Genomic DNA, 22,624 nt, shown 5'->3' with positions numbered 1-22,624 from the left:
GGATTCATCAGACATATGTCATTTTGTTTGAGAGCAGACTGCCCACCTCAACTTTTCTACCTTTCACAACCAATATCATCAATCTCTCACAACAAACTGAGACTCCTGGACGATCCTCTGCTTGTACTGAACAGGCCCTTTTCTTGTTGGTCCAAAATGAATGAGCAGAGACAGATACAGCCAGCCTCTCACGACGACAATGACGATGACGATGACGACGCCATCGAAGTCAAGGCAAGTTTTGGACACACCACCACTAGAATACAGACTTCTTGCTTGCTAATTTGAATCTACAAATGTGCAGTGGGGAGAAACAGCACCACCCCTCATCCAAGATCTATATCGATTCATGATCCACAAAGAACGAGCCATTCATGCATTCCACCTCTGGCTTCGTCTCCTCGAGCACAATCTCATGCCCAACGTAAGAGATTCGAGTGTCCATTATCATACCGTTCACTCATTGAATGATGACTACAACCTGGTTCGGATATCGTTGAACGCCAATCCTGATAAGAGCTTGAATCGGAAGATGAGGATTCAGGTCCTTGCTTTTTCGTTGGCCTCTTCTGCTTCAAAGAATGCAGGAGTGTTGACTCCTGATGGCGATGAATCAGAGGATCCAGACGAAAGAAAGACAACCAAGATCCCCTGGAACTTATTCCTCCGCGACCTGAGAAACCAACATATCTCCATGCACGAATACGGCGATCCGATGATGATCGGCGACTACGACTGTTTCATAGCCTACAAGCAATATGCGCGCCTATACACAGTCCAACAACAATACACCAATCCCGAGGCCCCCATCATCAAAGAGTGCTGGGTGAATTTTGGCCTTCCGCCGCTCTGGAAGGATTCGAATGATCAAGGACCTCTGTTGGAGTTCAAGACGCATTTTGCGTTGATTTGTCAGTTGCTGAGGGCTTTTGCTTGGAATATTAATATTCCTTATGTTTATCATTGAGCATTGTACAGTTGGATTCGGAGTTGCTTGGTATCAAGATTGAGTCGGAGAACGACTTTATGTACACTATACTATGGGAAGCGTGATACTGTAAGAAGTAATCTCAAATTGGGACCAGGTCTTGTCATGACAGTTGACATGGCGCCCAAGAAACATGTATAGAATAACAGAACAAGATGAAAAAAGAACGGCACCATCAATGACTTCCACCTACGTATAAATACTCTGAGATGTCGTTAGGCCAGTCGACCATAATACTCAAGGAAAAGAAAACTCACAACTGTAATATGGTTTACCGACAACCCCGGCTCAGCCATTTCAGCATCCTTCAAGAAATCAAGCGGCATCCAAACAAGATGACCCCTAATCTTATCCAAATTCTCACGCACAATACTGACCGGCATGTATGGATCATGTAAATGCCCTTGCTTAATCGATTTTCTCGGCGCAAACTGATCGTAGTCTTCAAAGGTCTTAATATGATCATCCGGATCAGCACGGAAAAGGAATCGAAAGACTTCGGTGTTTGTGGTAGCTTGCGTTGTCCATGTTTCCCATAGCTCTTCGCTTAGAGGGTCAGTGACGAATTCGTATTCGTGACCTTCGCCGATACTGTTGGGACAGTCGTCTGGTGGTTGGGCATTAGGGTTGTTGCTGCCGTCGAGTTCTTGGGGGAGAAGAAGTCCTAAATGTTCACGCCATAAATGACGTCGGAGAGTTGCTGCGAGACGAGCAGCGCGGTATGGTTGGCCGTTCATGGTGCTGTCGATCATGTCGGTGTCTTCGAGGACAATGGCGAGTTCGCTATCTCTGTCCCCAAGTTGTGACTAGAATCAACGTCAGTAACAATTCTCATCCAAAAGGAGTAGCAGCTCACTCGATCATTGATGTTGGCACTACCGCAAATAACAACCCGATCATCGACAATGCATACTTTGCCATGAACGTACAACTCCTCTTGAATGAAGTTATCCTTCTCTTTCTCGGGATCATCTCCGCCCCAGTATTCCTCGCTTACTTTTCGTTGATTAAGCATGGCATTTTGCACGATGTTATCACTGCTCTTAATTTCCCTATCTTTACCGTATGCCTGTTCACGTTGCTCCTCGAACCTTCGTAAACTGTCGATCTTCTTCTCCTGGTCTTCTTTGCTAATGCCATATTCGTGTTCTGTGAAATCACCTTCTTTGCCAATACCTGGGTGAACACTTTCGCCCATCACTTGCTCCGCATTTGCGCGCTGGATGTCTTGATAATGGACGCCAGACTTCTGTTCTTGCTCCACTAATTCTGCGGTTTTGTTGATGCGGTCGTAGGAGCGAAGGTTGAAGAAGAATATATGCTCTGCGCCAAGTAAGCAATTACCTGAAACATACTGGGGCTTTTATGTTCATACCTGTTGGATCAACACCTTGGGCTTTAATCTGTCCAAAAATTGAATCGTCGCCCCGTAGAATGGACTTGTACTGGTAGTCCATAATGGCACGAGTACCTGCAGCAGCATTCTCGCGCAAATCGCCTGCAAAGCCGGGAATGCATGGAATGACAATAATCACTCGAAACTTCCGTCCTTCTTTTCCAGCACGAACCACAGCTTCAACAATGGCACGGCCGATAGTGTTTTCAACAGGCTTTTGCTGATCACCCGTCGCAGTCACTGATGCACTATTAGAACTTTTTTTTTTAAAAAAAAAATGGTGATGCACATCAACTTACCAAAGAATTGGTTTTCAATATACACAAAATGCTCCGCTTTCTTGATGATTTCCGAGTATGCATTCTGTATGCTATGCTCCGTTAAGATTCCCGAGGACCAGTCTCCGCTACTCCTGACAATCTGAGCATGAACCGTACCCTGCTCGCCGCGAGGCTTTGTGCTCAATGGCGTCAGAGGATGTTGAATATATTCTCCGCAGGGGAACTTAGGACGTTGAACGCCAAGGAGACCCTCATCCTCACCAGTACGGCCCTCGATGAGTAAATAATCCACACTCTCGTCACGTTTGTATTTGTCCCTCTTTACGCAATTCCATCTCAGCGCAAAGTGTTCGGCTATGTCATAGACACAGTCACCAATTACCCCCACGGCGACATCGTGCCAGGGCATACGGCCGTATTCAGTTTTGTTAAGTTCATTATTCTGCCAGTCTTGGACGCTCTGAAAGTCCATAATCCGATTGTTGTTGAAGTCTTGGCCTGGGAATATCTCATTTTCTATACCAGCTGGGTGGACATCGGCGAGTGGATGTTGATGATTGTCCCATCTACCAAAGCAGAGGTCGATACCGCCAATGAAGGCGATTGCATAGTCGATGACCACGAATTTTTCGTGGTGGGCCTACAAATCGATTAGAGAGCTAAGAAGCAACGGTTGAGACATCTTACCCAATAGAAGGTCATGTCACCCAGGTTTTCAAACATGTTGTGATCAGGATGTCGAAGAACATGAATATTACCCGCGCCTTTTGATCCTTGAGGGCACAGACTTCTCAAGGCGTGCTTTGTATGTGCAGAGTTACACGTCAAAGCTTGCTCAACCTGTACGTCGCTTCAGCTCATGAATTGATAGCGCGTCAGGGAGTGTACTGACCTCCTTGTAGACAATGACATAGATCTGCACACCAGCCTCGGCGCGTCTTTTCAAGATTTGATCCAATCTCCACTCCTGATTGCGATTCGGAGGTCTTCGCATAAACAACTCGGGTGACAACCACCAATCCGCGATATAAATAGTCTCCTTTGCGCGGTCAAGAGCCACAGAGACAGCCCACATGTAGTCTGAGGCGTCGACATACCACTTGACTTTGTTTCCGTCATGCTCAGGAGCAAAGGACTGAAATCTGTGAGATTCTGCAATGGCAGTACGCTTCTGGTCTACCTCTTGTTCGTGAGCTTCGTCGTGGCGATGATTGGGGTTGAACAAATTCTCGAGTTTTCCAATCTTGTGTTTCAGATGGCTTGCTTTGACTTTGGCATCGTGCAGTTTTGTGTCTGGGAATGTATTAGACTCAATATATTTATTTTCAGCTTCTGATTCATATACGATGCAACTTCTCCTTGAGAGAGTCCATAGTGACTGATTCAGTAAGGCCCTAAGTGACCATTGCAAGGAATTTTCCAACTTGCAAAAGAGAAGTAGAAATCATCGCAATATTAATGTGCCCCTCTTGAAGACTTGCCCTACGGTGTACAACGCTAGGCTACTCACAGCCAAGATATCATGACATCATTGGACTCGTCCTTTTGTTTTGTACGATTTCTAACAACAACAAAACCACGCACACCATTTATTATTTTCTTCGACTAAACTGTCTCAGTTCTTGTCCAGTAAATAATCTGATCTGATGGACCAGATTGACCGTTGCCGATTTGCTCTTGCTCTCAGCCATGTGCCCACCAGCTTGACCGGTGATATTTCCAGTCTCCACTCTCCTCCATCTCCTCCTGTTCCAGCTCCGAGACAACAAGTCACCGCACACTAAGAGCATTGGCACAATGCATTCGTCTCGGAATATCTACAAGCGAGAAATCGACTTTAGAGAACTAGCGCTTACATCTCCAGAATTCGCGAAACGGTACCTGTCTCCCATCAACTGTGCTATGTCAGTGGCTGACTCGGCAAAAGTTTAAAATCCAATGATCAGCTAGATTTCAGCGATCCGGACTCTGTGAGGTGTGTCTCTTCATATGTTACCGCTTGAAACGGGATAATAGTACTAAATGGGAATAGGCAGCTCACGAAGAGCCTCCTGGAACGAGATTTCAAGCTTGCTGTCGATCTGCCCGATGACAGATTATGTCCTCCTGTACGCCTTTTCCAGAAAAAACTACAATAGTCAACGCGACGATGACGGCAAAGCTAACACGATGGGTTAGATACCAAATAGGTCAGAGCGTCGAAAGATTTATTTATTATGAGATGTAGTTGCTGACCTATCCAGGTTCAACTATATCCTGTGGCTACAAGACCTTATCGACACCAGCTCGAGAACGGGTACCGATCAGTATGATCCAAACAGAGAGGTCCTTGGTCTCGACATGTACGTTGAGTCCTATCCTCTGTGTTCATGCCATTGACACGAATATAGTGGAACCGGTTGTTGTGCTATCTACCCTCTCCTGGGGTGCTCCTCTCGTCCGAGATGGAGTTTCATCGCCACGGGTAAATCTATATATTCACACATTCGGACACGTTCATGTCATTAATATTGTGGACAGACATCGACAGCAAGAACGTATCGTTGTCACAAAAAGCTGTCTCCGACAATAAGCTCGACGACCGAATCAGAATCATGCAGACCAATAAAGATGATCCGCTTATCCCCACTGACAAACTCGATGTTGAGAGGTATGATGCCCTGAACGCAAGGATATTCTAGATCCTTTCAGCATATGAACCTGTCATTCTCTTCCTTCTATCACATACGACCATAGGGTGTGGAAACCAGGGCTTCCCGTCCGCTCAGCCGTACTTAAGCCACACGCCGGCTGGTTAGTAGTTGGGTGGGTGACCACCAGCGAATCCCAGCTGTCGTATGTTTTTTTATTTTTATTTTTTTTTTTACATTTTCAATGCGACTTTTTGGGCTGGGCGGTGCTAACTGCTAGCAGTTTGGACTTTGTGATGTGCAACCCGCCATTTTATGAATCTGAAGACGAGCTTCTTTCGTCAGCCGAAGCTAAGTCACGGCCACCCTTTTCGGTATGCAACCCCCGTTTTTCATGTTCTGCGAGGATGGATTGAAAGCTAAAACCGATTGTCTGATCAGGCATGCACCGGTGCGGCAGTCGAAATGATAACGCCGGGAGGCGAAGTAGCCTTTATTGAATCCTTGTTAACGCAGTCACTAACCCTCAAAACACAAGTCTTGTGGTATACGAGTATGTTTGGCAAACTTTCCAGTGTTTCGATTATTGTGCAGAAACTTCTTGATAATGGTATCAGCAATTGGGCCGTTACCGAGTTTGTGCAGGGTAAGGGAACTCGTCGTTGGGCCGTGGGATGGAGTTTCTCTGATTGGAGACCGCGAAGTGTAAACCATCCCCGCAGACTTTGCCCATGAGAATGATATACTGACTGGTTTGTGATTTCAGGACGTGAGCAGAGGAATCGCTTCGCTTCCAAAACACCTTCTACCGTTTCCCTCAGATTACAAGTTTGATCTTCAGAGAACACAAAAAGGCTCTTTAGGACAGGCAATCAGCAAGATAGAAGCTGAATTCTCGTCGTTTAGATATTTCCGCTATAGCTGGTTCTCGGCACAGTCCTGCATCGGCTATGCAAAGGAAGATGTCTGGTCTAGAAAGGCGCGGCGTAAACATTCACGAGAGCAACATGACGATCCACTGGAATACAAGCAGTCTATGCGCCATGACGAGTTGGTTTTTGCTGTTGAAGAGGCAGCGCTGGGATTTCGGATTGATCTATCACTTCAAGCTGACCATAGTGTGGATGTGGTAATCAGATGGATCAAAGGATCAGACCAGGTGCTATTTGAGAGCTTCTGTGGCATGATAAAAAGAAAAGCCACGGAGGAGGTACACGAATAACCAAAGAGACAGCATATGGAGCGCGATTGAAGCAAAATATATGAAAAATCAAAAAGAATGATATCTTAACAAGTTTCGAATCGTATTTCCCAATCCGGCATATTGTCAACATTGTAGCGCCATGACCAACTGTGATTGGCCAATGCAGCCGCTGACAGCATATGTGGGTCGGCTGGTCGGCTGATGACGTCAACGGTAGCAAGCTTGGTTTGTTGGAAGGAGAGGCAACCCTGTGACTTACATGTGACCTTCTATCCTTCTTATAAAACGTTTTGTCCTCCCGAAATACCTCACTCTAGTGATTATTGCCGAATCAGCAGCTTTTACCACTAGCACTCTACGTCGCTTTGTAACTTATCTAAGCCCATCATATGTTCGTTATCCCTACCCCTCTTGCAGTCTCATCTCTGCTGGTTTTTATCACCTGGAACCTGGGTTATGAGTTGCATGCTAACTGGTCACTGCTAGAAACATTCAAAACTCTGCTCAATGTCTTACGCTGAAGCTGCTGCTAAAGGTGCCTCTCAACCACCTGAGGAGGTAAGTGTCTATCACATCTTTGACTGCCGAGTAAAACATCATATGCTAACGAGGTTTAATAGGCGTAAGTAACGTGAAACTGAATCGCTGAGATACAAGCTAATCCTTATAGTCGCGCCCCCATTCCCCCACAGGTTGAAAAAACTGAATCCGTCAGCACCGCATCATTGATTGATGTCGACGCCCCCTCGGTCCAATCCGTCCACTCTGACTTCCTCGATCAAGAAGTCAAGACCACCACACAAGCCGAACGACTCGCGCGAGAAGCCGAGCAGGCAGCTCTTGCCCAAGAACAAGCCGCTGCCGCTGCTGCTGCTTCCGGCAAGAAAGGAAAGAAGTCTAAAGCTCAGGGTTTGAGCAAAAACGCACAGAATCCAGTATACTTGGGTAATGCGTTTATTATTACTGCGCTTAGTGCTGCGCTCGGATACAGTGCTTACCGAAAGCATACAGAAGGAAAACTTTCGTGGGAGGTTACTGGTATCTGGGCTGGTGCTGTAGGCTTGTTTGCTGGTGCCGACTACTTTGTTAGCAAGTGAGTTCTATGCGTAAAAAGACTTGGAGATACATGTTTGATATTGACTTGATTTCTTCCAGGTGGCTTATTCAGAACAAATATCCCAAGAAGGACTAAGAGTTCTGAAGAATTCTCTTTTCTCTTCTTTTATATCCATTTGGGTCTACTCGGTATTCCGCATGAGGGAAGAAATGATTATCATACCAGAAATCATCATCCCATTCATGCGTCTCATCTCTTTTTTGTCTGAGTACTGGAGTTGGTTGGGTAGCGTGTCTCCTCTCTATTTGCTGAATCGCATTTGAGATGCTATTTGTAGATGTAAATAGGGTTTTATATCATTAATAAACTGGGCGCTTTTCTTCAATGATCAGACTGAGACGAATTCATAGGTTTCGAGTGTTGGAAGTGAAGCAGATCAAGAGCGTCATAGCAAAGGCGGTGAATGGCGTCATTATTTTGGCGTTCTTGGAGATGTGTCCTTGGCTCTTCAGACAACAAGTAAATACAAACTTGATGATTTTATGCCACAAAATAACTAATATATCGATTCAAAAACCGTGATGCGAATACGCCTGGATTGCGATTTTAATTCTCTTTTTCGAAGCTATTGAGCAACGATATTCTTACTTTCCACTTGTACATCCCGGTCCACTCAGCTCGGGTGTTTGAGCTGCAATTCGATACAATGGTGCGCATTCTGAGCATTTATGGCTACGCATTGTTTCTCTGCAGTTCCAGCTGACTCTATAATAGAACTCACTTTTCAATTCTGCTCTGAAGCAGTCTACGGCCATACGGCATGATCTCGACGCTTTTGCCGAATCACCGGGTACTGCGTCTCCTGCCCTGCAAGGTATATATACAAAGACACGCTCATACCCGCATATGTACAGGGATACTGACTTTTGCGATCTTTAGGACAAATATCTGCGTCACTTGCATCCTTTTCCCGGACGATAGACGACTACGCAGCTCTCGCTAAAAGTGAACTTATACCAGAGAAGAAAGAGAAAGCTATTGAACGCGAAAAGTCATTTCGCGCGACTTTGCTGGATTACAGACAGCAGTTCGAGCGACTGAGGAAAGAGAGGGAGGAGACCGTAAGCTTCCTCTCCCTGGAGAATAGCCTCTACAAACGTTACGAGTTGCTAAGTTGATGTTTAAAGGTCTCCGTCACGAACCGCAGTGAACTCTTTGGTCGCCGTCCACATCATGCCGCTACCCCAGAAAATCCCTACGCAGATCACGCCTTACCTCGATCTTCTGCATTCGGGTCCGCAACCGCCTCGAGTTCCGCAGCAGCAGGAGGTGGGCTAAGTTTTGGCGCCGGTCCAGGGAGTTACGATCGCGAAACACATGCTTTACGCGAACAATCGTTCTTTGCGCAAACGAATACCCAACTCGACGAGTTTCTTGACCGGGGGCGTGCCGTGTTGCAGGATCTGGGCCAGCAACGAGACGTCCTCAAGAATACGCAGCGGAGGTTGTATAGTGTTGGAAATACGCTGGGCATCAGTGGTGATACGATTCGTAGGGTAGAGAGGCGAGCGAGAGAGGATAAAGGGATATTTTGGTGTGGAGTGGTGGTGTTCTTTTTGTTTTGTTGGCTGGTGCTTCATTTTTTGAGGTAGTGAGATTCAGCTTTGTATTGTTATTGTGTTTGATCGAGCATTTAGCAGGCGTCGTGAATATCATCCATGTTGTTACAATCTTCTGTAAGCTCACCGAGTCTCACGGAAAAGCGGCTAGCGGAGAGGGTCGGGACCAACAAGGAAAGCGTCACCGTCCGGAGACAAGGTCTTGCCTGCTTGGGCTTAGTCTGGCCTACCTCAGCTTTTTCTTTCCGCCGAACTCCTCTTTTGCTCGACTTAAAGTGTTCTTCTTATCCATCTAGACAATCCATTGTCATCTCTCTTACTTGCGTTGTTTTCTTTCCGTATCATAACATACACATAAACAATCTGTCATCATGTTCGCTGCTCGCCAGTCGTTTGGTGTCTTCCAGAAGCGGGCTTTCTCCGCGTCTGCTCGCCAGGTGCGTTCTTGTTTTTGCTTGAGACTGTTCATCAATTGACTTACTTATTGCTTCAATCATCATAGGCTTCCAAGGTTACCGTCCTTGGTGCTGCCGGTGGTATCGGTCAGCCTTTGTCTTTGTTGATGAAGCTCAACCCCCGTGTTAGCCAGCTCGCTCTCTACGATATCCGCGGTGGCCCTGGTGAGTGGTCTCGTCGCAATTCATTGGGTCAATTGACTAATTCTTACAGGTGTCGCTGCTGATCTTAGCCACATCAACACAAACAGCACCGTTACCGGTTATGAACCTACTGCCTCCGGATTGAAGGAGGCTCTCACTGACGCCGAGATTGTCCTCATTCCTGCCGGTGTTCCTCGCAAGCCTGGCATGACCCGTGATGGTACGACGGACACCCTGAATTGATTTCAATCTGTTCTAATTGTTCAAATTTATTAGATCTCTTCAACACCAACGCTTCCATCGTCCGTGACCTCGCCAAGGCCGCTGCTGATGCTTCTCCCAATGCCAAAATCCTCGTCATCTCCAACCCTGTACGTTACACACCGTCATGAATGCAATCCGACAAGCTAATTGTATAGGTTAACTCTACCGTCCCCATTGTCGCCGAGGTTTTCAAGTCCAAGGGCGTCTACAACCCTAAGCGCCTCTTCGGTGTTACCACCCTGGATGTCGTCCGTGCTTCCCGCTTCATCTCCCAGGTTAAGAAGACTGACCCTGCCAACGAGGAAGTCCCTGTCGTTGGTGGCCACTCCGGTGTGACCATCGTCCCTCTTCTTTCCCAGTCCAACCACGCCGACATTGAAGGCGAGACCCGTGACGCCCTCGTCAACCGTATCCAATTCGGTGGTGACGAAGTCGTCAAGGCCAAGGACGGTGCTGGTTCCGCTACCCTTTCCATGGCTTTCGCTGGTGCCCGTTTCGCCGAGTCCCTCCTCAAGGCTGCTCAGGGTGTTAAGGGTGTCATTGAGCCCACTTTCGTCGACAGCCCCCTCTACAAGGACCAGGGTGTTGAATTCTTCGCTTCCCGCGTTGAGCTTGGCCCTGAGGGTGTCAAGGAGATTCTTCCCGTTGGTCAGGTCAATGCTTACGAGGAGAAGCTCCTCGAGGCTTGCCTTGGTGACTTGAAAAAGAACATCAAGAAGGGTGTTGACTTTGTTGCTCAGAACCCTTAAATAATAGACTCTATGTACCCTCTTAAGAGGATAAGAAACTTGATTGTATGTTGTGATGATGACTGCATGCAATGAGGTTTAGTACTCTAGACTAGACGTTAGTTAGTCTGATATTATGTGTAAAACAGAACAATGATTTTTCTTTTGTCGTTTGTCAAGCCGACTTACGTCTGATCAAGAGACCCAGAAATACTATTAAACGTAACTATCATTGAATACCAAAATGGGTGTTGTATTATCGAACCAATACAAGAACTGAATCGAATAAATGAAATCGGCTGAATAGATCAATAAATAAGAAAGAGGGAAAAGGAAATCAGACAGGCAAAAGTATCTGTCGTTGATTCATTCGTGTCATCCATATCAGTTCGTTAATTCATACCTTCCTAAACCGCGGACACCCCGAAAAAACGAGATCCAAAAAGAAAACAGAATGAAAATGAAAATAACATGAAAGACGAAGGGAGGGGGGTGACGTTAAGTATAACTCCTCATAGCATCCATATAACCCGTTCCACCTTTGAGATCATGATCGAATGTTTCGGCTACGTCTAGAACGCGTTTGATATGGGACATTGATAGGGGTAATTTTTCGTTGACGGCGAGGGCTTGAGCGGTTCGGACGGAGTTTTTGATCTATTTAATTCATTAGTCTCATGTTTCTGGTGGAGATAGAAAGGGGAAAGGGGAGACGTGCCTGTCGTCCATTGAGGTTGTGACGTGCAAGAACATCGAGATCCTTATCCGTAAAAGTATTGGTCTCAACACCATCGATAGATTTAACTTTTTCCAGGAACATTTTCCATACACTCCGTTTCGCTTTTGTGGTCAAATCGCCGTATCGAAGAGCAATATGGATACGGGATTGGAACGCGTCGTCAAAAGTTTCGACGCGATTTGTAGTCAAAAATAGGATACCCTGGAAATATTCCAGAAGACGGAGGAAGATGCTGACCAGGGCGTTGCGGTGGATATCCTGGATTGTGCGCTTCTCGAGGAACACGTCTGCTTCGTCGAGGAGTAGGACAGCGCCCCAGGAATGGGCAATGTCGAGGATTTTGTTCAGTTCGCCTTCGAGGGTACGTGAGTCTGTGCCTAGTTCACCAGCGCTGACCATGTAGAGAGGTCGTTTTAGAAGTTCGGCGATACCTTCTGCGGTCAATGTTTTGCCTGTTCCTGGAGGTCCATGTAGTACAGCCACGAGGCCTTTTCCTTTGCCCTGAATGACGTCGTCGATGTTTTGCGCGGCGTTGAATGTGTGAGATTCCACGAGCGCTTTAACGATTGATTTCTGATTGTCAGGTAGGACCAGAGAATCAAACGCGCCATCGTTCCACTCAATCTCATTCACGCCAGAGACACTGAATTCGAGCCATAGCTTCTCGCTAAAAGCGAATCCCAAAACAACGGGGCTAGCAATCAAGAGCTCTTCTTCTGTGAACTCCGGTTCTGGAGTTGTCTCACCGTCTTGCTTTTCATTTTCGAGCAATTCAAGATCTTCCTTTTTGGTGATTTCATTGCCGTTCTCGTCGTATTCGACTTGAACAACATGAGCCTTGCCCTTTTTGTCACGCATGATTTTGTACACGGGGCGTGGTGGGTCGGAATCGTGGCTCAAGTCGCCGCCGTGGTCTGCTCCGGATGATGATCCTCCACAATCGCATTCATCACTGTCTTCTCCAGACTCCGACTCGAGATCATCAGGGTCCTTAGGTCTGACTGTGCTGATTGGGTAGTTAGGGTTGATACGACGGTGAAGCGCGGGGTCGATCATCACTCGTCCATTGATATTGACTTTGATAACAGAGCGCTTCTTCTTGAAGAAGGCCATACCCTTGTGGAAACGATAATTCATACCACGCAGAGAGACAAATTGCTTTCCACGTTCGATGAGTTTTGTCCTTAGGGCTTCAGAATCGCGGTGGTATTTAAGAGGATAGCAAGCCAGACTAGTGATCTTGCGAGCTCCTTTGAAGAATTCAACATCTGCAACCATGGTACCCATGCCAAATGTTTTACCGTCATATTCGAGATACTTGCCCTCAACCATGTACCACGACCCCTTCATGAACGATGACTCCTTGGTAGCATATTCAATTTTGAACGCCCGAGGCTCGTCGGTATGACCGTATGTCGTAGTGTAGGCTATAGTGTTAGGCTTGAACAGTGCCCAAAGAAGATCGAATGTGATCATGTTGGACTCAAGCAACGGATAAAGTGTCTTCTTAGTCTCGGCGTAGTCCGTGTCAAGATATTTAATCAGGACTTTGAGATGAGCAACTTTGAGAGCAGCCAGTTTCCGAGCTTTCTTCTTCTTTTCTGTCTTGACAGTCTTTTTCAACGTCTTCATGTAAGCTCGAGTTTCCTCCAGATACAAGAAGAGCATGTTTGGATCGATCACTGGGGTCTCTGCCACCAAACTCACGCCCTTGACCCCATCCATTACGGTGGCCAGAGCATCCCTCAGGGGCTTGCTCTTGATATCTACCAAGGTATCCACATATTTGTTTTCCCAGTCAAATTTGCGGCGAACATTGAAAATATATTGGTCAAATTCGTCGGCATCGGGGTCGTCCATGGTTTCTCGAAGCTTGAAGTTGTGAATAGTACTGTCCCATACTATTCAAAAATCCATTAGCAATGAGTATAATCACAGATCTAAAGGGTAACTGACGTTCATCAACCCGCTTGAATGCAACTTTCGAAGCCCTTCTACTCTTCCCTTTCTTGCTCTTCTCTCCTTTACTTTCTTTGATCTTTAGTCGACGACGATTCCCTCCCTGCAATAATTTAAGATTAGCCAGTTGCCTTCGTAGTCTGAGTTGGTCCGAGTCAGGTACATCTTCTTCATCCTCCTCGTCGGATAGATATTTCTTAGCCAATTTCTTCGCCTTGCGTTGTTTTTTCGCCATTCTTGCCAGCTTTTCTTTCAAAGCTCTCTGGTCCGCTAGGGAATCTTCATCGCTGCTCGAGGTCATCTCGGAATCGGTGGTCTCTTCGTCACGGCGATGGCGTCTCTTCTTCTTCAACTTCTTTGCCTTTTTGGCCTTGTTGCGTCTTCTTCTATGTCTATCCGATTCGCTTTCGCTCTCGGTAGTTTCGGATTCTGTGTCTACAGAGTCTGAGTCTTCTGATTCAGACGAGCTGGATGACTCTGATTCAGAAGATGACGTCTTTTCCTCCTCGGAGGAAGACTCAACCTTAGCATGCTTCTTTTTCTTACTCTTTTTGCTAGCGCACTTCTTCACCGCTGCACGATGCTTATGGGGCTTGCATTTTGATTTCTTGCTGTCCGCTTTTGCTTTCACTTCTGCACCTTTGACAATGTCCTCCTTGGGAGTCGTTGCCGCAACTGCAAGCTCTATATGAGACTTGCCATTTGTGGAGGTCACGTTCGATGCAACAGCCACTGTAGAAGAAGTCGTTGAGCCAGTGACCTCTGTATTAGTGTTCTCTTCCTGAGACTCTGGCTGCTGTTGCTGTCGCTGTTGAGGCTGCTCCTGCTCCTCCTGACGATCTGTCACCGGATTTGCAGGCATATTGGACTGTTCCAAGCGATGCTGATGTTGATGCTCGTCACGTTGTTGAGAGGAAGTTTCCGAAGTTGGTGTAAAAAACGGAGATGGCACAGTACTGGAAGTAGATGCAGTTCTGTCTGGGGACTGCATTGGAATGACTCACGAAAATAGACGGAAGGTGACAGCGGAAGCCACGCTTGAAGCGATCGACTATTATTCAGCGACTGCTTAGCTAGAGGTAGAAATGAAACGACAAAATGACGGAGTGGGAGGAAAATAAGCCAGAAGTGCGCCCCAACCAACTAGTGTCAACTCACGATAGGCCGACTTATCGAGCAAATTTCTTTTTTGCCCGAGGCGGCACAAGGATAAAATGTCACAAAAGCAATGAGCTCGCACGAAGAAAAACGAGGCAAGTGTCGATCAGGTTGCACGAGTGCGTTGTTCTAGAGTGCAAAGGAGATGCAGGCGGTGAGGAGGGCTGGGGGAATGTGAGGCAATGAGCTGCAGCCAGTCAAGATGGAGTAAGTCAGCCGACGTGTCGAGGGTTGAAGATGTTACCGAATTGCTGAATACCGTGGGGGTTGTGGCTCGCTTTATCGGCTTGACGAGAAGATAGAAAGAATAAGACTTTCACTCGAGCTGAAAGATGAGGAGAGATTGCATTTAAGTTGAAGCTTGAGAAGAAGAAGAAGAACTAGGCAACCAAGACCAAGCCCGATCTGAGTCACCGAATAACAAGCACGAACGTACTATCGGCGGCGGTGATACCAGCATCAGGATGGGATTTGAAAAAGAGGTCTGCTGCCTGGTGAGCGAGTGGAAGAAGTCATTGGCAGCGGGACGATTGCGGCGATGCAGCTGAGCTCTGAGCTGGCGCGAGCCTTAACGCCTTACGGCCTTGGCCGATGTATGCAGTCAATAATTGCTCTGTAAAAGATTACTTGGAGTCATCCCCTGTTCTCCGTTCTCCGTGATTATAAACTGCAAAAATATTCAGACTGGTCAACTGTTCGTCTGCATCTCATCTAAAAGTGATGCGGAACAGGCAGCAAGGTGCCTGAGGCTGTGAGGCACCAATCGCCTCGCGAGGCGGACTCCACTGGGGGGACTTCTCCGCACTCTCCAACTCGACTCTTCTAGGATGACAATAACAAGGACACTATTACCGAAGGACTACACATAACTATGGCGGTCAACCCGAAGGTACAAAAATAATACCTAGGGGGCTAGATTCCTCTCTAGGGCCACCCCGAAGCGCTTCAGGGTATACGAAGCCCTGTCACCGCTCTCAAAGTGCTCGGCGTGGAACTTCTGCCCAGCTTGTCCGACTTCCTATAGTCGTGTTATGAGTGCATTGCTAGGTTTTTCGGCACTGGGAAGGTAAACTGACAGAAATTATTCCAAATCGAGCACTCGATTGAATCGTCTTGACCTTGCAACTTCCTGGCAGACTGGGGTCTAGCGAAATTTTGAATATTCATGGATAGACTTAGGTACGGTTTTCAGAACAAACTCCGGTTTGAACAACAGTGGAACTAGAAGCCATCGCTTCTTAATCAACATGGGTTCATAACAAGGGTACTGAGTCCACTTGAAGGCCTGGTGTGCCAGCCATACTAATGTATCTATAAGCCAGCAGTCTAATTGGTCAAAATTCTCCTACACGAGCTAGACCAAAAGAGCGAAATTAACCGTCAAAGAACCAATCAGAGTTGAGCTTTCAATTGCTTCAAAATTTCCATGAAGAGTCGTCCCCTGGCAGGGCGTTTCGTCCAATCAGCACCTATAACTCAGCGGTAGAGTGCATCACTAGTAATGATGAAGTCACCAGTTCGATCCTGGTTAGGTGCTTTTTTTGTCGGATGTTATTATATGTGTTTGTGCGATGTGTGCGAGCTGAATCTTTTTGCTATTCTCTCTATCTATCCACTATGCTAGGTAGAGTCATCTGATGTGAACTATCTGTATAATATATACAGCTCTATCTTGTCTAAAATATTAGCATCAATTGTACACCTCTATATACCTGGATTTTCATGGGAATTCTTGGAAAACATCAAGATATTTTTTTGCGAACCGAACTTGGCGCCAAGAGCGTTGAAAAAAACAGCGATGAATGATTATGTAATAATTATCCCGGAAATTTGCTATGCAATAATAGAATATAGTCCACTTTATTGTCCAACAAACCAATCAGCACTTATGGCTCAGTGGTAGAGCGTGTCACTAGTAATGACAAGGTCCGCGGTTCGATCCCGCGTAAGTGCATTTATTTTTCGCCTTTTTCCAATATCATTGGGTATGTTTCATTTGAGAGAATGAGTATTTTTTTTTGTCAGTATCTCTATGTATATTATCATATCTATCTATCTGCCTGTGGAGTGGTTTTAGCGTTTGTACAAGGTTTGGGCTCTAGCCATCTCCGCGCGAGGTGAAGAGATAAGGACCACGCACCCATTGCACGGTACCTTCCTCGAGAATAAATCAACCTGCCTGTTCATTCTTCCATGGAGGCTCCTCGCACAGCACTATCAAGAGTCAAGTCCCGGCGCACATCCAGAGCCTGCGACTTCTGCCACAAAAGGGGCCGGCGTTGCAAGAAAATCCACGAAAGCTCCCTCCAATGCATTACCTGTATCGATTTCGGAGTAGCATGTACCTGGAGCCGAGTCCCAGCAAAGAGAGGCACCAAACCTCGGGTCGGCAACAGAGCATCTCCATGGACATTAAATGAGACTAAACACGGCTCAATTGAATCGATTGAAGTACTGATTGATACCTTCTTTGAAGCGGTATACCCAGTGTTTGTCTCCTCATTCCGTTAGGGTGGCCATTGACTGACAAGACAAAGGGCCATAACGATCCATGAACAGACATTTAGAGATCGATGGAGGACGGGAAAAATGCCCGACAGTCGCGGCTCGTACGCCAGACTGATGTCCATGTGCGCTGTGAGCGCCCTTCGAATCAAGAACGGGGCCGTCCTGAATGAAAGAAGCGTACCACATGATCTGAATCCGAGGCTCTACTTTGACGAGACTCTTCGTGCCCTTCCTGATAACGTCATTGAGTTTGAAGAGTTTGAAAGTCTTCAGGCCACTGGAATTGCTTGCCTGACTGCCCTTCACTACAGCGATGGACCTCTTCTGCACCAAGTTCTAGGCCTGTACCACGCTGTAGTAGCAGAGCATGGATTTTGCGATGAAAAGAGATGGCCGAGTGGTCTGTCTGAGGTTGAGATAGAGGAACGAAGGCGGCTTTTCTGGCACATGTATCGCCTTGAAGTACATACATCTTTAGTCATTGGACATGTCGTTCGATCCCCTGAGTTACAATCATCGGTCGCCTACCCCACGATGCAGGACGCCGATTTTGCTGAGTCTGAGGGCTGTGATGAGCAGCAATTAGAATGGCTTAGCGGATGGAATTTCGTCACTGATCTATACAGAGGAATTGAGCATGTTATTACCCAATTCAGATACCGGCGTGCATCGACTGATGTTAATCGTCGATGCCTCTCTACATCCTTCGTCCTGGATTATGATCCCCAAGAGAGAATTCTGGATCCACTCGCTGCAGAGCGAGAGGCCTTGCCTGACCGGTTCAAGAAAGCCATGCCAGTCTCGTCAAATGTTCGTTTGAATCGATGCGGTTATCAGACGGCTAACATTGCATGCACATATCAGGTAAGTAGACCCCTTCGGTGTGACAGACTCTTGGTTGATGAATTTCAGCTTCTGAGAATGGTCACGTTCAGTGTCTACCATACAACAACTCTCTACGAGGCGTGTCAGACAGTACTCGAGCTGATAGACGAAATATCAAGCATACCAATTGACTATCTTCGTGCGATGGGATTAGCTATGGTGAGTTCCGACGTTTATGAGTAGTCCTCGTCTTCATACATATCTCTGACTGGCTATTTGTAGTTACAAGAGATCTCCGGATTCGGTCATATATTAAGCAGCTTCATCAACGAAGGACTATCCAAGTCCGACTATTATCAATTGAGGACGGTTATGTAAGTATGAAGCTAAAGTGTTATCAAATAAGTCTAAACATGTGGCCAGGCTTTGTATGTCGGAGCTACTCGAAAGTCTTTCATCCTGTATGACATCTGCCATGGAAGCTAGTCAACGGCTACGTGCTTATGTGGAAGATATTGATCGATTGCTTGACATACCGCAGACTTCAAACAGAAATACGCCTGTTGAAGAATATGACGGACAGTCCGAAGATCATGCCAATGCACTGGAATTATTCTCTCAGCAATTAATGGTACCATTGGACATACTTCAGCGAATTCCGTGGCCTGCAGCCTGGGAAGAATCTGTGGGCCTTTTTTGAGAAGAGATTTCTAGGGTTCAGTTGGATATCCCAGCTTTGTTACTTTTCAGCTATATAACTGCAACTACTCTTTGGTTGTTTGATTCGCATTCTCGCCAATTAACCACGATCGCTTCTGTCTTCTGGTCCTCCACAGATAATACTCCCCTGCCGTCATGATCGGGTACTTGTTCGGATTATCATCACTGACACATGTTGGTACCGGACTCAGGAGAGTCCTCCGGTCTATGCCCCAGAAGAAAGGCAACGAATATCTTTCCCGACCACTTTCATTGATAACCCGATGAACTGTACTAACAAAGAAATCATTGGTCTGTCGCATGAAGCAATCAGCAATATTGACCACAAAACAACCTGGAATTGGCTTGACTTTGATCCAACGTCCGGATTTACTCAGCACCTCCAGACCCTCCGCATCCGAGGTGATGATTGTGAAGAACTCGACATCGGTATGCGCGCCAATTCCGTTCTGTTCATCTCGACATGCTTCTTGCTGTGGGTAGTGAAGGATCCGCAGCCCGGCTTCTGGACGCTTTACATGCTCGTCATAAAAGTCCTCGCGAACGTGAAGGGCCAATGCAAATATGCGCGTAAGTTGACGTGCAAACCTGATCATCTCGGTCTGGTAGGCGCTAAGCTTTTCTTCGAATTCAGACATGTCCTTGGGCCATAGGTTGATCTGTGGAGTGGATAGGTCAGGGTAATCGGGGTCTTTCGCCGGATTATAATTCCAGTTGAACGCCTCATACAGGTCTACTCACGTTAACGTATAAGAAGTGGTTGAGATGCCACAAACGGAAGCATACCTCTGTATTTCCAACCATTTGGATTGTACCGCTGCATCCCATGGTACCCGCAATACTCATCGGGAATGAGGTCGGAGCTCACTTCCATTTTCTTATCCTCAGGGAGCGCAAAGAACTCTCTAGCTTGCTCCATCACATCTGACGCTAGCTTCGGGTTTATACCCTATCGGACAGTATTAGTCTCCTATAGTCAATTGACTGAGTAGGTGAAGTACATGATTCGTGATACAGAAAAAGCCAATGCTATGAGCAGCATTTCGAATTTCTTCAGCCAGAGCCTGACGAGCAGCTAGCTCAGGACTATGCATGCGTGATACATCGATGATGGGAATCGATTTTTCTGTCATCGCGGCATTGGAGACAATGGTAAATTCTTTGCCATTGGTTAGACGGATTGTCTTTGGCATGTTGTCGGTGGAAGTTATTGTGGTGGACATGTTGATGCTGAGCTATTGGTATCACAACAGTTGCAAAAGGAGATTCGCATATCATGAGAGTTCAGATGGGTCGGACACTTAAAATACTTTACATTGACCTATATCAGGTGAGCAATATTCTCCTCTTCTTGAGATTGACCTTCATTTTACCAGTTTATCCGCTGGTCAAGCATGAAGAGTCAGTTTGTCGATAGTAAGATAAGGGCAAGTATATATGAGCTCTCTGATTGGCTCAAGGCGGGTAAACGGATGAACTCGACGGCTTATCTCATGACCCTATCCAACTTTATTTCAGAAGTGAAGATGGCAGAGTCATGATCGGCAGATGGACGATGTCTATCAGATAGGGATTGATGATATAAAGGATACAGGTTCACTGGAAGATTGGTTCGAATCATATCGTGAAGAATTTTTGAAGCTATTGGCGACAAGCAGCTTAATCCGCAGTGACTCTTTCACATCTTCACCAAGTATGGACAATATTCGAAAACTTCTCAAACTCATCGAAGTCAAAAACGACGGAGATGACAATAATCAAGATGAGGGAGGTCTGAAAGGCCTCAATGCCGACACTCGCCCCCTGGAGCCCTCCCGACGAACCTTCGGTCCGTGGGAGTTTGTGACCCTATGGGTCATTACAGGCTCCTTCAACATCGGAGGCTGGACAACAGGATCCTCATTGATTGCATATGGCCTAAACGTCTGGCAAGCCATGTTGACAGTCATTATCGGCAATGTCATTGTCGGTTGCCTGTGTGTCATGACTGGCGCACCAGGAGCAAAATGGCATATCGGATTTCCCATCATCCAGCGAGCTCCCTGGGGGGTTAATGGGTTTGTCTTTGTTGTTATTCAGCGCGTGTTTCTGGCATGTATCTGGTTCTCGACGCAGGTATTCTGGGGTGGACAATGTGTCAAACTTGTATTGACAGCTATTTGGCCCTCTTTCGCCAGGGTGAACAGACCTTTGGCTAATGGAACCATGACAACTGGGGACTTTACGTCGTTTATTATTTTTACGGCGTTATATTACCCTTTCATCTGGATTAAGCCGGAAAAATACAAACTTCCCTTCCTCATTTCATGTGTGACGGTCATTCCGACTATCGTCGTGACATGGATCTGGTTCATGGCCAAGGCTCACGGAGTTGGTACTCTGGTGACCGATGTTAGTTCGGTTTCTGGCGTGACTCAAGCTACTAGAAGTCATTTGGGATGGATGATGGTACTCGGTATATGCACCAACATCAATTCTATGAGTGTTCACGTCTACGTCCAATCGGACTATACCCGATACGCCCGCAAACCCAAAGATCAGATCCTCGCACAGCTCATAATGGTGCCCATGGGGACCATAGTCGTCGCTCTAATCGGAATTATATGCACATCTTGTGCAGCTCAAATATTCCCCGAACAACACGGAACGCTTCTCTGGGCACCATACGAACTCTTCGCTGCTCTCCAAGCCCATTATGAAAACTCATCCTGTTCACGTGCCGCAGTCGCTTTTTGTGGCTTGTCGTTCATGATTGCTCAATTCGGTATGGTCGTAGCCAACAACGGTGTTGCGGCTGGTCTCGATCTGTCGGGGCTTTTCCCTCGGTATTTCACCATCAGACGCGGAATGATCTTGATGTCCATTCTATCGTTCATCGTGCAACCATGGACATTGCTAAACGGCGCCAGTAAATTCCTATCCGTCCTCGGCGGTTACGGTGTACTCATCGGCCCTATGACCGGGGTAATGTTTAGCGACTATTTCATCGTTCGCAGGCAAATCCTCAAACTAAGTGATTTGTACAACTACAACTCGCACGGAAATGGTATATACTGGTATCAAAAGGGATACAACTGGCGCGCCTTCATTGCCTGGATGATGGGTGTCTGGGTCACTCTTCCAGGATTCGTGCGAATGGTCCAAAATAGCTCAAGTGATCCATGGGCTGGATGGTCGAATCTGTATGATTTGTCGTATATATTGGGTTGTTCCTTGAGTTGTGGGACGTATTATGTGCTCCATAAGGTTTTTCCGATTCAGGGGCTAGGTGTTGAAGATAACGAGGATTATTTTGGAACTTTTGTTCGTGCAAGAGTTATTGATGGTGTTGATTCTGTTGAGGAGAAGAGTGTGCCGGAGATAGAGGAGAAGGTTAAATCTGTTGCGTAGCATGGTTTGCTTTGATACCCATCTAACAGGAAATTTAATGTTATTGTACTTTCAGCATTTCGTTCCGTTCGTGCAATCCATAGTCTTGATCTTAAATGCAGGTTATATTTTATTAGTCGGAATGAAATGTTTCCACAGACAAGGAATTGAAAACTTGAAGGTAGAAATAATCTTTATTCTTATACTTGTAGACTAGACCGGCTCTCGCTTTTATCTTCACTTAGACAGTATGCACTAACCTATCCAGCTCAAAGAATAAATGGATCCCCTCGGAATAGTGATCGTATTAGAAGCAATGAAACATTCGTAAGCTTCCGGATCAAGTAAAGCCATTGTATTATCAGAAGACAGCGGATCAAAGGGCGCTTCGTCGTGGACGAAAGACCCGTGGTCCGTCAGATTATTGTCTATAGAGCAGAAAGATAGTTGCTCGAAGCGCTGTCGGATTGTTTTCAATTGCTGCTTCACAGTCCACGTTGGAGACTGTGTTCGTAGGTAGGGGTTCTTACGCGCTGTGTTAGAATTGTCCGGCAAGCTCGGCGAGGTCCGATTGCTGCTG

The 22,624-nt window shown here is 46.5% G+C and overlaps 10 protein-coding genes and 2 non-coding genes across 12 annotated transcripts, besides 4 other annotated features; 9 read left to right on the top strand and 3 right to left on the bottom strand.

The window, feature by feature from the left end:
- Positions 1 to 156: 156 nt before the first annotated feature.
- On the top strand, positions 157 to 967 carry TSTA_050240 (uncharacterized protein; the record flags this gene model as incomplete). The annotated part of the gene is made up of 2 exons (XM_002485492.1): positions 157 to 228; positions 305 to 967. 2 exons carry the CDS (start codon positions 157 to 159, stop codon positions 965 to 967), a joined length of 735 nt encoding a protein of 244 aa, XP_002485537.1.
- Positions 191 to 220: a microsatellite.
- Positions 968 to 992: 25 nt separating the features above from the next.
- On the bottom strand, positions 993 to 4,127 carry TSTA_050230 (phospholipase PldA, putative). Its single transcript, XM_002485491.1, has 8 exons — positions 4,011 to 4,127; positions 3,558 to 3,958; positions 3,353 to 3,505; positions 2,684 to 3,305; positions 2,364 to 2,624; positions 1,845 to 2,311; positions 1,246 to 1,794; positions 993 to 1,192 (listed from the first exon to the last, which is right to left on the bottom strand). Exons 1-8 carry the CDS (start codon positions 4,036 to 4,038, stop codon positions 1,178 to 1,180), a joined length of 2,496 nt encoding a protein of 831 aa, XP_002485536.1. The 5' UTR covers positions 4,039 to 4,127; the 3' UTR covers positions 993 to 1,177.
- Positions 2,643 to 2,663: a sequence feature (AT_rich).
- Positions 4,128 to 4,363: 236 nt separating the features above from the next.
- TSTA_050220 (DUF890 domain protein) lies at positions 4,364 to 6,517 on the top strand (the record flags this gene model as incomplete). Its single annotated transcript, XM_002485490.1, has 10 exons — positions 4,364 to 4,542; positions 4,593 to 4,640; positions 4,698 to 4,773; positions 4,844 to 4,854; positions 4,909 to 5,007; positions 5,056 to 5,129; positions 5,186 to 5,315; positions 5,579 to 5,669; positions 5,737 to 6,000; positions 6,062 to 6,517. The coding sequence occupies exons 1-10, from the start codon at positions 4,463 to 4,465 to the stop codon at positions 6,515 to 6,517; spliced, it is 1,329 nt and encodes a 442-aa protein (XP_002485535.1). The 5' UTR covers positions 4,364 to 4,462.
- Positions 5,508 to 5,531: a microsatellite.
- Positions 6,518 to 7,006: 489 nt separating the features above from the next.
- Positions 7,007 to 7,997, top strand: TSTA_050210 (uncharacterized protein; the record flags this gene model as incomplete). Its single annotated transcript, XM_002485489.1, has 3 exons — positions 7,007 to 7,057; positions 7,150 to 7,592; positions 7,655 to 7,997. 3 exons carry the CDS (start codon positions 7,007 to 7,009, stop codon positions 7,689 to 7,691), a joined length of 531 nt encoding a protein of 176 aa, XP_002485534.1. The 3' UTR covers positions 7,692 to 7,997.
- A 217-nt stretch (positions 7,998 to 8,214) lies between these two features.
- On the top strand, positions 8,215 to 9,280 carry TSTA_050200 (v-SNARE protein Bos1, putative). The gene is made up of 4 exons (XM_002485488.1): positions 8,215 to 8,265; positions 8,331 to 8,430; positions 8,496 to 8,677; positions 8,744 to 9,280. Exons 1-4 carry the CDS (start codon positions 8,263 to 8,265, stop codon positions 9,206 to 9,208), a joined length of 750 nt encoding a protein of 249 aa, XP_002485533.1. The 5' UTR covers positions 8,215 to 8,262; the 3' UTR covers positions 9,209 to 9,280.
- A 158-nt stretch (positions 9,281 to 9,438) lies between these two features.
- TSTA_050190 (malate dehydrogenase, NAD-dependent) lies at positions 9,439 to 10,943 on the top strand. Its single transcript, XM_002485487.1, has 5 exons — positions 9,439 to 9,612; positions 9,678 to 9,795; positions 9,845 to 9,994; positions 10,051 to 10,145; positions 10,194 to 10,943. The coding sequence occupies exons 1-5, from the start codon at positions 9,547 to 9,549 to the stop codon at positions 10,785 to 10,787; spliced, it is 1,023 nt and encodes a 340-aa protein (XP_002485532.1). The 5' UTR covers positions 9,439 to 9,546; the 3' UTR covers positions 10,788 to 10,943.
- A 36-nt stretch (positions 10,944 to 10,979) lies between these two features.
- On the bottom strand, positions 10,980 to 14,765 carry TSTA_050180 (AAA family ATPase, putative). The gene is made up of 4 exons (XM_002485486.1): positions 14,623 to 14,765; positions 13,462 to 14,515; positions 11,485 to 13,406; positions 10,980 to 11,423 (listed from the first exon to the last, which is right to left on the bottom strand). Exons 2-4 carry the CDS (start codon positions 14,453 to 14,455, stop codon positions 11,265 to 11,267), a joined length of 3,075 nt encoding a protein of 1,024 aa, XP_002485531.1. The 5' UTR covers positions 14,456 to 14,515; positions 14,623 to 14,765; the 3' UTR covers positions 10,980 to 11,264.
- Positions 13,472 to 14,086: a mobile genetic element.
- Positions 14,766 to 16,087: 1,322 nt separating the features above from the next.
- TSTA_050170 lies at positions 16,088 to 16,159 on the top strand. Its single transcript has one exon. It is a non-coding gene; the product is annotated as a tRNA-Thr (tRNA).
- A 345-nt stretch (positions 16,160 to 16,504) lies between these two features.
- Positions 16,505 to 16,576, top strand: TSTA_050160. Its single transcript has one exon. It is a non-coding gene; the product is annotated as a tRNA-Thr (tRNA).
- A 635-nt stretch (positions 16,577 to 17,211) lies between these two features.
- On the top strand, positions 17,212 to 18,655 carry TSTA_050150 (C6 transcription factor, putative; the record flags this gene model as incomplete). The annotated part of the gene is made up of 4 exons (XM_002485485.1): positions 17,212 to 17,994; positions 18,043 to 18,174; positions 18,238 to 18,329; positions 18,379 to 18,655. 4 exons carry the CDS (start codon positions 17,212 to 17,214, stop codon positions 18,653 to 18,655), a joined length of 1,284 nt encoding a protein of 427 aa, XP_002485530.1.
- A 64-nt stretch (positions 18,656 to 18,719) lies between these two features.
- TSTA_050140 (gibberellin 3-beta hydroxylase, putative) lies at positions 18,720 to 19,898 on the bottom strand (the record flags this gene model as incomplete). Its single annotated transcript, XM_002485484.1, has 3 exons — positions 18,720 to 19,408; positions 19,462 to 19,624; positions 19,677 to 19,898. The coding sequence occupies 3 exons, from the start codon at positions 19,896 to 19,898 to the stop codon at positions 18,720 to 18,722; spliced, it is 1,074 nt and encodes a 357-aa protein (XP_002485529.1).
- Positions 19,899 to 20,223: 325 nt separating this feature from the next.
- Positions 20,224 to 22,065, top strand: TSTA_050130 (uracil permease, putative; the record flags this gene model as incomplete). The annotated part of the gene is made up of 2 exons (XM_002485483.1): positions 20,224 to 20,285; positions 20,334 to 22,065. 2 exons carry the CDS (start codon positions 20,224 to 20,226, stop codon positions 22,063 to 22,065), a joined length of 1,794 nt encoding a protein of 597 aa, XP_002485528.1.
- Between the last annotated feature and the right edge of the window lie 559 nt (positions 22,066 to 22,624).

Source organism: Talaromyces stipitatus, genomic scaffold, assembly GCF_000003125.1.
Source record: "Talaromyces stipitatus ATCC 10500 scf_1105507295515 genomic scaffold, whole genome shotgun sequence".
NCBI lineage: Eukaryota > Fungi > Ascomycota > Eurotiomycetes > Eurotiales > Trichocomaceae > Talaromyces > Talaromyces stipitatus.
Note: the sequence above shows the minus strand (reverse complement) of the source record. Positions and strands in the feature narration are given on the sequence as shown.